Here is a 14,254-nt window from a genome sequence, read left to right as displayed (position 1 = left end):
TGCTCCTTTGTGTTTAAATCTTCCATTTGATGGCGTGATGCTTGGATACATGTTGCAGCGCCACACCTCCCTCCCTGTCTCTGACTCAGTCAGGATATTTATAGACAGACTCCTGCACCCTGGAGAGTTAAGACAGACCAAGTCCTCGTGTGTAATGCACAAATAGAAGCAGTGGCTAATCAAGAACTAGGCTTGCTTTGCAGGTAATTATTCCACGCATGTTCTAGGAACAGCAAAAGCACAATAGTATGGAATTTATTTTAATACAACACATCAGGATGTGTGGTTATAATGGTGTGGTGGTGTGAAGCTGACTTACTACCCTAAAGGTTATTTCCCAATAACAGCACATCATGAATTTTTTTTATTATTATTATTCTTTTTATACGGAACAATTTGTAAATGAATGCCATTTTCAATTTATTAATGAACATGTCATACTGTTGAACTGGTCTACATTTAGTGTTTATCTACGGGACAAGTTAATTCCTGTTATATTATCACTTACGTTATAGCAACTATAAACAGTTGTTCTCTCACCAGCCACTCTTTTTAGGCTTAAAGACAAACAAACAAACAAAAAAACACACAGTTTATGTTACCAAGAAACCAGTAAGCACGGACTCCTCTGACCTTCCACAAGACTTTCCTGTATAGTTCTGACACTGTAGACTCCTTACAGAAAACTTCACCTTACCACATTGCAGGTTATGTTTTTCTTTTTAAAATAACATTCTAAAGATCCGTTTATCATTAGGCGTATTAATTATGTTGATCGTCTGCAATATAAGTCCCGGTAAATGAGATGTTACTGTAGAAAGGATCGTGTATTGGAGTGAGTGTATTAATATAAATGTGTAATTTGAATGACAGCTGCAACTACGGTCAGAGCAGCTTATACAGGAAAATGAATCAAAACCTTCTGACTAATCAGATTCACAAATTCAACAGCACTGTGGTATAAATAACAATATAGCCCGTTATAATATAGCTACTATACTGTACAGACAGATGGATGGATGGATGGACGGAGGGATGGATTGATGGATTGATGGATGGACTTTAATGATCCCCAAAGGGTAATCTGGATGTTAATTGAGTGTTCATTTCTCTATTTGTAATTTCCATTCCACATTTTGTAATTTCCACAATGATGGTACTCCCCCCCCCCCCCCCCCCCAACAAAAAAATACCGGAAATAATATTTTGCCATATATTCCCTGTTTATTAAGCTACCCATGCAAGTCGTGCTACTTTCTTTTGTGTCAGAAATAGACTCAAATGAATTCTGTGAATGCTTACATCTAGATTCTGGCAGGTTAAGTACGCATACCAACAAATAACTTTAAAACACAATGCAAACAACAGGACATGCTGGAAATACCGGTGTAGCCTATTCCATGTAAACAGCGTCGTTTGTTGTAGTTTTTGTAATTAAAGATGAGTAATCAGACTTATTTAAAGTCCGCATGCACACCCATTTAAAAGGTCCCTGACACTGCAATTATAATTAAAACTGAACTAAATAAACGCCCTCAGAAGAACCTCCACCCAAAGAGGAACCACCTTTTTTTGTGTCCATTCTTTCTATTCGGAACATTTCTCAGGTGACACAGGAAGTGACCGTAACCAATACATAATTCACGTCGGTTACTAAGGAGGCGAAGTGTAAATAAACAGAAGCGCGGCTGTGGTTATGAGGATGACATTGAAAGCTTTTCTTGTGATGTTTAATCAGAATTATACGCAAATAGGATTTGTTTTTAGCAACGCGATGAATTACAATTAACACGCGTTCAGAGCGAATAAATACCTCTTGCTTGAGTTCAGACCCGAAGCTAGCTAGCTAAGTGTCATTTTAATTGTATTTCTTTTATTTTTCAGAGGACATGAAGGCTCATAAACAGCAGGAACGCGACACCAAAGGACAATTTCTTACACCCACGGTAATAAATAAATAAATAAATAAATAAATAAAAAAGGACAAGAAATGGCAACAGGTGCCAAAGGGCTGAACATGAGTCAAAAAGCTGAGTCACAGGAATGAACAATATGAGCAAGTACTGTTTGTGCCAATTATTCCCACATGGTCTTTTTTTTCCCCTCCCCAAACAATTAAACTACAGTACATGCTGCTTTCCCAAATAGTCTTGACTAAATTACAAAGTTTAACCCTTGTGTTCTGGTTACTGCTTAGCAATAGGCCTACTGTTTAAGCCTCATGTTGACATTGGGCTGCTGGATATTTGATAAATCACCACACATCAATGTTTTTGGGAAACAGTAAAGACACACGAATGCACTCCTCGTGCATGGGAACTGTCCAACAGCTATGAGCGCTAATCTAGCACGGTATATTTTATTTTTGAACAAAACAGTTATTAATATTGCAGCATTTTTTTTGTTCTCAGGTTACAAGCATAACCTATGCAATGTAAGGGGTTTGTATAGCAAATGCGCTAAAAAATACATTCGGCGACGAAGAAGAAGCCTTTATTTGTCACATGTACATTACAGCACTGTGAAAGTCATTTATTCACATATCCCAGCTTGTTAGGAAGATGTGGTTAGAGTGCAGGGTCAGCCATGATACAGCGCACCTGGAACAGAGAGGGTTAAGGGCCTTGCTGAAGGGTCCAACAGTGGCAGCTTGGCAGTGCTGGGGCTTAAAAAGGTTCCCAGACCTTCAGATTAATAACCCAGAGCCCTAGAGGGATTTAATACTGCATTTAGTATGGTACCATCCCATCCATCCATTATATGTACCGCTTATACTACACAGGGTCGTGGGAAGCCTGGAGCCTATCCCAGGAGACTCGGGGCACAAGGCGGGGGACACCATGGACAGAGTGCCAACACGATCGCACACACTTTCACACACTACGGACCATTTAGAGATGCCAATGAGCGTGTCTCGTGGACTGGGGGAGGAAACCGGAGTACCCGGAGGAAACCCCCAAAGAACGGGGAGAACCTGCAAAACTTACTAAAGCTAATCGCTTTAAGTAAAAAATTCATTTCGATGGGTCATTTCGACCTGAAGAGAACACAAGGGTTAAATACAGGCTGTTGCTATGCAGTCGAACACTTTACTGTTTATCCGGAAACAGAAAATTTGTATACATGTGTATTTGATCGTGCTTCTCATTCACGAACGTCTACAGGTAAACAGCTACAAGATGCATTCAGCACCGGTGAAATCCCTGCTCTCAGAGAAACTCATACCCAGGCCTGTAAGTCAACTAGTGTGTTGTTCTGATATCACTGTTATCTAGACCAGGGGCTCTCAAACCTATCCTGGAGGACCACCAGCAGTGCACATTCTGTATGTCTCCCTTATCTGACACACCCAATCCAGGTCTTGTCTGCATTATTGGCTGATGAGCTGAATCAGGTGTGTTAGATGAGGGAGACATACAAAATGTGCAGTGCTGGGGGTCCTCCAGGAGTGGTTTGAGAAGCACTGATCTAGACTGTGAGCAAGGCAGCGGTTGTTTATTATTATTATTATTATTATTATTATTATTATTATTATTATCACTTGTCCTTGGTTACACGGCACTTTATTTCCTTCACAGCTTGACATACGGTTTCCGACAGACCTCACGAAAACCAACCTGGACGTTTTCAGAGCCAATCCATCGAGGCAAGGTATCAGCCGACCAGCACTCAGTTACCGCAAGCAGTGGCTACGTTAAAAAGCACACACCTGTTACAAAAATAATCTCAAGCGCTGCTGGTGTTGCATATGTTATATGTGGCTTTCCACTTAACCCTTCCTAACACATGTCCTTTGTGCAGACTGCAAGTTGGGCATGTACGGTAAAACCCTGCGTACCCCAACGTTCGTGAAAGAGTTCACAGGGCCGGAGATTGCTCTAACGCCCCCTCCAGTGACCGTCAAGAGGGGGAAAGCAAAGCGAGTCAACCACAACGCAGAGCTCACCTACACACACAGCAAGGCCCCTGTCCTCTTAAACACACTCGGTGAGAGCGTGTGAAAAAGCACTTTGTCTGGAAACAGAAACCGTTATTCTTCCTGTATAGCATGCACGTGTTATAACTGAATTGTACAATGCAGGAGCAGCAATAGTTCCCTGATTTCAGAGAAAAAGATACTTATTTAGAAAAAAACTCTCGATAGCCGGCTTATAAAGACCATATACACCATAAAATACCGTAATATATGATTATATATCTACTATTTATGAAGGGGAAAGAATTCTGTAACTATATTTTTGGTTTGTTTTGAGTCATAAGCGTTATTGAGTCATAAGTAAGGAGGAAAACACTTTGCTACATGCTACATGTAAAGTTACAGCTTTACTTCTTTACTATTGTTACAAAGCAATGACGCTGGGGACTCCATTCAAAAATGTTAATAAATATTTTCTCCTCATAGAAAACATCACCATATCAATAATTACATGTTTTGTTTTGTTTTTAAATCTGTTTACGAGGAGCATCTATCATTCGAGTCCACGTGTTTGATGTTACTGTAGTAACGATAATGTAACTACTGTCAGAAAATGTAAACACTATAGAAACACTGTGTCACCAATCAGATTCGGCAGTTCAGCAGCACCGTGGTCATTAAAATGTTTAACACGGGTTGTGATGTCTCCTCCTCCAGGTGATCCAGTGGCACCGAGTGACAGATCTGCTCCGGGTTTTCCCGTCTCCCTCTGCTGTAGGAATGATTATCCTTTCATCCTGGACAGACTTGACCTTGACCGGTACGTCGTGCTTGTGTTTATAGGGTGATTTAGACGTGTGTTTCCCACAGGCACTCAGCGTAGGCAGGCATGGATTTGTCTTTTCCTTCTTTTACCATTCAACTCAGTTTAGTTCATCTCAGCTCACGTGTGTAACGTACAGACCATGATATGATGTCTAGACGGGGAGTCACAATACTGAAGTGCAGGAGAGAGACAAATAGTGAAATAGCTGACAGTTCTAAACGGATATTAAGGACAGAAACATATTCCAGACGTTCCAGTTGGAGGTATAATTACAGTATATAGCATAAAGGCAGACATACCAGCAGCTCAGATATGATGATGATGATGATGATAATAGACATTAATTCATAAGGGCCTTTCAGTGACACTCTATAGATCCAAACACAGCAGATAATAACGCATGTAACAAGATAAGCACGACTCTGAAAGTGGTTTCTATGAATTACAGGTTTCCGTTAGTCCGCTTGTTCTAATATGTTCTCGTTTCTATAGTAACAACTAATACAGGGACATGTAAGCCTGATAATAAGTGCGTTAAAAAGCATTATTTAAAAAGAACGACGTCGATATGCTGAAGATTTCTTTCAGGAGATGGATTTTTCAAGAAAGAAAAAGAGAGACTCAGGTGAAGGAATGACTGTTTATAGCTGCTTTAATGTACGCGAGAACAGGAACTCGATTCGTGGACGTTCCTTAACATTCAGTGCGACTATAAACGGACAAAAAGTACGTGTCGTTCTTTAATAAATAAAAACTCGTATTCGTCAGCAGGTCGCTGTGGTATAAGAGGAATACAACACTTCAGGGCGTGTTCGTTCGCACGTCGGTCCTCGTCACACCACGTTGTCGCCGATTATTTTCCGATCGCGTGAATTGTGATGTTTTTTTCTTTACAATCGACAGTTTAATGATCATCCGTCCTCAGTCCGTGTAACTGGATTGATTGGTAAACCTGCAAAATGCAAATGTATTTCGTCTAACAGAACGTTTATTTCGAGAAACGAATGATCGCATTCCGTGCACGAAAAGGTTCACGATGCATTTCCTGTCTCTGTATTGATTATCATAGATTTGTGGTGATAAAACCAAATATTTCGCTCAAATATATACAGAATGACACATCAGGAGTTCAGCAGTTCATTGTAATACAGTGCCACAGCCACAGTGTGGAAGTGGTATGCTTTTAAAATAAATTAAAAAAATGTCTGGTCCATCCACAGTATACATGTAATTCCTCTGGTGTTCTGTGAATGATTAATCTCTAAGTGAGTTGAATCAGGTGCATTGTAGGTCATAGAGGAAACAACACATGTTTGCAGTGCCCAAGGCCAGCAGAAGTAAACACTCGATCCAGAGTCGTTCTTTAATGAGGCGTGGAACTCAATAATGAGCCAAAAGGGGGCAGCAACGTTCCTGGAAAGATCAACGACCTTTCATAGAAACGAGCATTTTCATCCTTGTGCTCATTCCAAACCCAAAAGTCCTGCTAGCAGGTTCAATAGATTACAGTTCCTTTAACTCGGGGGTGTACAAACCTTTTTGAGTGGGTGCCAGATTAGAGCTTATCAAAATACCCAAGGGTAAATATGTATTTTATACATACTCTATATCGTACATTCTTACGAACATACATTCAGAGTTTGGACAGCCCTGAAGAAAATACACCTCAAATAGGCTAGTTTCATATATTAAGGCCATGGTATAAGTGTTTCGAGATCTGTTTTGTGTCAAGGGAATACTTGTTGTATTTTAAAGCTGAATCGAATTAGACCACTGCGATCACGTGAACCTAAGCATGGAGATGGTTAATAATATTACACTTTCCTTCAGGCATGGAGACATACTGGAGTCACTGGTTGTGCAACATGGATATACCATTACCCTCATCACCTTAAGCATGAAAAGGCTTTTTTTTTTTTAGCCTTCAATAGTTAACTAGAGGCCACGTATTAAGTAAACGTCTCACGACATTAAGTCGTAGGCTCAAGTTATAAAATTTGCAGCTACATGATACTTTTTTTGGTTTGCAGCCTTAAAATATTACCTCCTGGCCTCAATATATTAATTTGCAGCCACGCCCTTTTAACAAATAACCACCGTGTAACCTCAGTGTACTTATCACAGCTCTGGTGGTGAGTTTAGATTGAATCTCTGATTGCGTGTGTGTGTGTAGTCGTGACTTGATTGAATGCCCGAACCTGGACGGGATGAATAAGCTCCGCGTCCTCAACCTGCAACACAACCGGCTCTCTCACCTCCCACACCTGGCTCACCTGCGACACCTTGTCTTCCTCAATCTCTACGACAACCGTTTGATCGACATGTCGGCCGCATCACCTCTCTGCTCCCTTCGCGTGCTCGTGCTCGGCAAGAACAGGTGTGTACAAGCAGGAGAGACACGAACGTGCTTTCATCGGACTTCCTGTTTAGTATGCAAAGTTTCTCCCTACTGTATTTAGATCAAAGCTGCCTTTGCTTTGAATAGCTACCTACACAGGACCTTGCATAAGTATTCACCCCCTTGAACTTTCCCACATGCTGTAGTGTTACTTCCCTTATGTAATCTCAACTGTTATTTGATATATTTATAAATAATGTTGCAAATGATAGCCTTTTGATTTTGCTCCATTTCAGTAACATGGCCTATCTTGAGTAGATTCATGACATGTGGAAAAGTTCCAGGGGGGTGAATACTTACTTAATGCACTGTATAATATGCACAGTGTTTGTCACATGACCTCTGTATTTGGAGATGTGCAGAAACAAAACAAAAAAAAAGCGTAATTATTAAGGGTTGGTAGTGCAAATAGAGATTAGATATTTGGTGAGTTTGGTAAACTTTGGCATGTTTAACTGTTGTTTTATTTTCCAGAAATGAAATCCACGGCAACCACCATAGCTGAGCGAACTACCCCTGTGGTTTTAACATGAACATTATGATTATAAACCACTCAAGAAAACCTTAGCATGGTTGGAGTACTAATATTATTATTATTATTATTATTATTGATAACAACAATAATAATAATAATAATAATAAAAATGTGCTGTGGGAATTGCAGGTTTCTTGCGATGGTGCACCAGAGTTTAATCTTCATCCATGTTCAGTCTAACTGAGAGGTGTATGAGTACGGTGCATGTTCACCCTGTCTGCAGCCTCCTGTTTTTCTAACGACCACCTCAGATTGCTGCTCTAGACTCTTTCGAGCAGGGGGTCAAACACACGGCCGGATCTAATCCGGTCCGGCAAATGGATTCAGAATCCGATTAACATAATGTAGTGAGCTTTAATCGAATTGCAAGATTTGAATAAAGAGTTTCTCTGTTATTTCCACCAGGAGGCACAGCAGAGCGATTAAACTCAGGGCCATAAACTCAGCTACTGACAAACTGTGCTAATGATGTCATTCTTTATCCGCTAAAAAAAAAAGTGACGCAGTAATTATAGCTCTTTCAAAAAATAATAATAATAATTTAAGAGTTTGACAGCAATGAGGGTGAATATGCAATCACATTGACATTTTAGATTTGTGTAATTGGATTGTAGGTGATTTACTGTATGTTGTATGTTGTGCATGTCCCTTTCAGCTAATTGCTGATAGATGAACACATTTAAGAAGAGTTAAGACATTGTTTATTGGTCTACGAAACAGATTATTATTATTTTTTTTGGTCCCATTTGATGTTAGATTAATGCTTCCTTCGACTTAACTCGTACGTGGGTAATTTTTCCACCTTCACAAAATGTGAAAAACATGGCTGCCTCTATGTTTGTTTTTTGTTAGCAACGATCCATCCAGGTGACGTTAGTGATATGAGCGATTGTATATTTACCGCCTCAAAACGGTTGAGTAAAAATAAAAAGTTCTAGATTTAACAAGCGAATATGTCTGTATGTTGATTGATCTAAAGAATATACTTGTACATACAGTAGAACTCCTTTATAAAAATAATAAGCGCGACTTCGTTTACTGTGAGCAGCCATGTTGATTTGACGTCATGTGATGTACCCTGGGTCCCGCGTTTCCGAGTAGGATTTCTGACTCGAGGGGCGTTTTCTTTAGTGTTTCCTAGTCGGATGTCTAAAATTCCAGGTTAAAAGCTGTACTCGAACACGGGGTATGTATAATGTGGCCTGCTACTGAAGATGAGTTGAGTTGACACCCCTGCTCTCGACTGTAGAGACTTTCAAATAAATCATAGCTCTCTCCTGTCGATCGCTGTGAACATTTTAGCTTGTATAGCCGTACTCTTCCTCCTCGTGTTCTTCACTAATAGATGTAGAAGGGTGGAGTAATACACTCTATGTATTATTTTATAACACTCTATTATGTTATAAATAATTTATGTGTGATTTACAGCCCACTTAACCCCTGAGTGAACCTCGCCTCGGTCAAAAACCGCCTCTCTTGCTCGCTTGGCTTTGAAGTCTTTACCTAATTGCCGTTAAATGCCACTGAGATCTAATTGCACAGGTCTGCCCTTCGCCTCCGGGACTACAAACCGAGACCTTGTTCTGTCTGTGTCACTGAGCTGCCAGCTATGCCTTATAACCAAAGCACGCAGTAGTGTTAAGTTTCAGCCGGCATTTCCTCCCCATTGAAAGGCTTCTCCCATCTACACCCTTCATATAAAGGACAGTCCTGTCGAGGCACAGCAGCCTGCCGACCTCTAAATGCCAGCGTACTGTACACTGTTTTTCTAACTCTGCATTCTGAAGCCTTTGATTCGGTCCAATTTTTACATTTTCTACACAGCTCTGAAAACTACAGCTGTTTCTGAACTGAAATCTGTTTCTCTTTTGCATGAATCTCAATCACAAGTAAAGTCAATCTCCAAAAGGTCAAAGAGAGAACGTTGCATTTAAAGATTTAATTCAGGAAGCGTAAGAGTTCTCCTCTGTTTTGATGACGATGTGAGGGTGCAGATATTTTTTGGCTTGTATCCATTTCGCATTGTCGTGTCCGATAACTCGACTCCTTACACAACGTGATGAAAACGCTTCCATGACATTTTGGTCAAACATATTTATGTCGGAGATCAAAGAAGACTATATTGGCAAAAGTTTATGGACACTGGACCATCACGCCCATATGTACTTGTTGATTTACTCCCCTTTTTCCATTATAATAACCTCTCTTCTGGGAAGGCTTTCCACTGGATTTTGGAGCATGGCTTTGGGGATTTGTGTTCATTCAGCTACAAGAGTGTTAATGAGATCAGGCACTGATGTTAGGAGAGGAGGCCTGAGGTGCAGTCGGTGTTCCAGATCATCCTAAAGGTGTTCAGTGGGGTTGAGGTCAGGACACTGTGACGTTGGCAACCCGTGTTTTCATGGAGCTGGCTTTGTGCAAGGGTCATTATCATTCTGGAACAGGTTCAGGCCTCTTAGTTCCAGTGAAGGGAAATTGTAATGCCACAGCATAGAAAGTCATCCTATACAATAATGTGCTTCTAATTTTGTCCCAGCTTTTTGGGGAAGAACCACTAATGGGTGTGATGGTCAGGTGTCCACATACTTTTGGACATGTAATGTATATTGGCTGAAAAACCAGAACACCACCACAGTGATGTACAGCAGGTTTTCCCAGACCACCGCACATATAACAAAAACAATTTGAAGAACGATAAGTAATGGATTTTGGCTTTGATGTTTGATTTTTTTTTTTTTTTTTCCTCTCTCTCTTGTCCTTTCAGAATTCAGAGGATATGTGGTCTGGACACCCTGACAAATCTCGATGTGCTGGACTTACATGAAAACCAGGTATCGAATTATCGAGTCCTTTATTAAAGCTCCTAAGCGACATGTATTTGGCCACCAGACTGTACTAGCCTGATTTTCCACCTGCTGCCGGTCTGAATGCATGACATTTAGAGAGTTCAGCTCCGTCTTTCCGGATGCTGGTTGAGGAGGGCAGCACTGATTGGCTGGTCGGCAGTGATGCCCTGCCATGAGGAAGTGTTTGCATGCTGAGGACTCCAGCAGAGGTGACATAACCAAGCTGAACCCAGAACAGCTTCTCAGAATGACTCAGATTAAAAGTTCAGAGCAGTAGTGTATGTATAATGGTGGGTTGGCTCAGTTTTTGGCAAGCTCCATGCAGGAGTGTTTTCATTCATCCCAGTTTCTGAATAATCACTGGGTAATTCTTAGACAATTACTGTTTTACAAACTGGTCCATTGTGTACATTTTATGCATGTTAATTAGAGAATTACGCAGTCAGCTCCAGAATTATTGGCACCCTAGATTATAGAAGATATGAAAAAATGTGATTATATTAAGCTGACCGAATGAGAGAAATGTTCTCTAAGAAATTTTATATATATGTAAAATTTATTTATTTATTTAACAAAAAAAATATAGAGAAGGCACCACTTTTCCTTTTCCAATAGAGATAACTATACCAAGACCTTGAGAATCAATACTGACACCCATCTGATATTGTTTTTCTTTATAAAGTATAAATGTAATTAAATCAATCCTAACAAACGAAAAAAAAAGTGTCTTAATATGTAAATATGTCCAGTTCCAAAAATAAATTTCTTTTCCAAATCCAATCCAAAGCCATTTGTTACACAGGATCCGCTATATGATATGTTTTCTCCGATTAAAAAAAAAAATCATTCTCAAAAATATTTTTATCAAAACTACATGTGTCACAATTATTGGCACCCCTGTATTTAGTACTTGTGTGCAACGTTTCTTTTCCAACATGTCAGCACTGAGTCTTCTCCTGTACTCCTATAACGCTTGAGGAGAATACAAAGAACCAAATCTCTCCTCAGTACAGAATCTGTGTCCATCCATTCTCTCCTAGGATTTCTCTGAGTTGAATGGGGTTTTTACCAAGGGTGCCAATAATTCTGGAGAATAATGATTAAGCAGTGACTTGATTGTGTAGAGTATGAAAGCGTTCAGACCCTGTAGGGGAGAGAGAGAGCGAGAGAGAGAGAGGAAGTATAAAAAAAAAATAATAATTTGCTTGGACTGTCTACATGCTCTTAGTGTGAACTCTGCTGTCAGGTTCACAGTGTTGTCTGTTCTTGTCTTCATACACTTTCTCTCTATGTCTAGCTTTTCTGCATGACATCCCTTCTCCCCTTCTGTGCTTTAGTCCTTAGTTTGCCGGAGATGTCTTGCCGCATGGGGGCTGTTGTGATGTTCTGCTGTCCACCAGTGCTGCTCATTAGCCTTCCATTACACTGCTAGGTTACGGTTCAGTCTCTCTCTCTCTCTTCTGTGCTATCATTCCATTCTCCAATGTCCTTGTCATGTTACTCTCATCTTCTCATTAGATTCGTGATCTTTCTCTCTCTCTCTCTCTATCCCTCTCTTTCTCGCTCTCTCTCTGTCTCTCTCTCTCTCTCTCGCTGATTGACTGGAAAAGAACTCCGTGCACTTAACGTAAACACCATAATTATGAAGTTGCCTTTAAAATAACTTTATTTCTTCCCTCAGTGTATAAAAATTCCCCAAGGCCTTTGTTCTACCGGGCGTAGACATCTCCTGATTGAATTGTAACTCACCTAACGCTGATGAATCAGCTTGTTGCATTCATAACGGATGAATCATGTTATTTTCGCCTGCAGAACAAAACCCCCAATGTTCCTTCACTGACATAAAGGATATTATTATTTGACTAAAAGTGATACTCTCATAAGCACCAGGAGGACTGTTTAACATCTAAACGATCTCCATTTACTGACCACAATCTGTACTTCATCTGCAATCCACATGCAGCGACCGATCCATAAACGTCAGGAGAGCTTGAATTACAGATAGGTGTTACCTCGGTTGTTTTGGAGACTGTGGTTGTCAGGGTAAAGAATGATTTAATGCACTCCTTGTTGCATCTCATGCTTTCCTTGTGTCACATGTGGTAATATTCTATCCATGTGTTTATGAAATGTATGTCTGAGACTTTATCAGGATCACTGTGGGATCTATCGAGCGTGGAAAATGTGTATATTTGGAAATGATTAAAAATTGCTCAAATTTAGTTCACAGCTCCAAGGTTGGCAGATTTGTCTTGATTTGAAGTGTCCAAGACGGGGTTTTCAAATAGCGACTAGACCACTGCCTTTAAACATGAGCCCTTGCCCTTAAACCTGAAATAAATCATGGGATAGAAAATGCAGACTGATGAAGCAGATCAGATTTTTTTTTTCCCCCCCTTTGCTGTCAAGTGTTATATGATGTAACCTAAAAGTATGAGAGCGTTTAAAAACCAATAAAATAAGAATAATACAACGATATACGAAGGAGAAAATGGCACACATTGAAATAAATCTCATAGGAAATCTAGTATATTGACAAGATATCGCTGCATGAATAGTCCTGCTAGTAATTATCACGTTATGTATCTATGAGATACTAAATCGAGGTCGTGAAATCTTAACGTTCTCAGTTTGAAGTCGTGTTTTTATGTAGTCATGGTTTATGTGCTTATGTTAAGGGATTTATTGCCAAGACAGGACATAAACATAACCAGCAGAAGCAATATGTAGATAACGACTCCGAGAATATCAGCTTTAAACATTTACACGAGTCCATCTAACATGATCCAACTTTTTTTTTTTTTTCGCTTGTAGATCAGTAGGATCGAGAACGTTTCTCACCTAGCAGAACTCAGAGTTCTGAACTTGGCAGGAAACTACATCTCCAGGATGGAGAACCTGCAGGGCCTGGAATCATTGATCGAGCTCGACCTCAGACTCAACCACATCTCCTCTGTAGTGAGTACTGAAAAACAATAACACACACACACACACACACACACACACGGTGTGCTGTATTTGTTCTCTATATCTACTGACATTCAGGGACATGGGACAGTTTGATTTGTCTGATATATTTATTCGTTCAGCAATGGATTTTCTTAATTCTATCTGAGCACAGAGAGAGCTTCCTAATAAATCAACCACATACAAGTGTGATTTATTAAACACAGTGGGACAAACTTGTTTCCCAATGACACGGTGTCTGGGCAAAAGAAATAAATAAATAAAGGTCTGACTACACTGTTCACGAGTGGCACCATTATATAATCAAACATACACTGGCAAAGTGAAAATATCTTGAATATAGTCAAATGCATGTAGTATTTCCTAGTATAGGATTACAGTAAACCAAATATAAGATTATTAAAACCTATTTTAATTTGAACATTTTTACTCATTTCAAGCTTAAAATACTCCTGTTCTTTTATCAGATAATTCTGTTAATAGTAAGCAGATTTACAGTGTATGAAAATATAAAATGTATAGAAATATAGGTTAAATCATTTGATATTTTTTATTGATAAATTATATATAATTAATAAAATATGTATAACTCATTATTATATAGATAAATTCGACTATATTTCATGCATTTTTTACTTTCAAAAGCCGGGTTCACACGGTATGATTTTGGCCATGATTTGGTCGTGAGATCACCGAGATCCTACAGTGTGACACGGCTTACAGCGGGGATCACGGTCGTACAGTCTGACAAGCGACAGTCATAAAG

General features: G+C 39.7%; 1 protein-coding gene across 10 annotated transcripts in view; it reads left to right on the top strand.

Annotated features, from left to right (window-relative positions):
* Nucleotides 1-33: 33 nt before the first annotated feature.
* The window catches only part of LOC128607008 (leucine-rich repeat-containing protein 49), a 47,474-nt gene continuing 33,253 nt past the window's right edge, over nt 34-14,254 (top strand). For 5 of the 10 annotated variants that reach the window (XR_008385785.1, XR_008385787.1, XR_008385789.1 and 2 more), the window contains exons 1-8: nt 1,276-1,946; nt 3,165-3,233; nt 3,579-3,651; nt 3,802-3,987; nt 4,634-4,736; nt 6,916-7,119; nt 10,440-10,506; nt 13,336-13,479. Coding sequence is in view for 5 of the 10 variants with exons in the window: in XM_053623613.1 (XP_053479588.1) it covers nt 1,890-1,946; nt 3,165-3,233; nt 3,579-3,651; nt 3,802-3,987; nt 4,634-4,736; nt 6,916-7,119; nt 10,440-10,506; nt 13,336-13,479 (903 nt within the window). In the remaining 5 variants the exon portion in view is untranslated. Of the gene's footprint in view, nt 204-1,275; nt 1,947-3,164; nt 3,234-3,578; nt 3,652-3,801; nt 3,988-4,633; nt 4,737-6,915; nt 7,120-10,439; nt 10,507-13,335; nt 13,480-14,254 lie in introns of those variants that run through there. The other 5 variants (XM_053623613.1, XM_053623612.1, XM_053623617.1 and 2 more) reach the window with 5 other exon arrangements.

Source organism: Ictalurus furcatus, chromosome 4, assembly GCF_023375685.1.
Source record: "Ictalurus furcatus strain D&B chromosome 4, Billie_1.0, whole genome shotgun sequence".
NCBI classification, from domain to species: Eukaryota; Metazoa; Chordata; class Actinopteri; order Siluriformes; family Ictaluridae; genus Ictalurus; species Ictalurus furcatus.
This window is presented reverse-complemented; position numbering and strand designations above follow the sequence as displayed.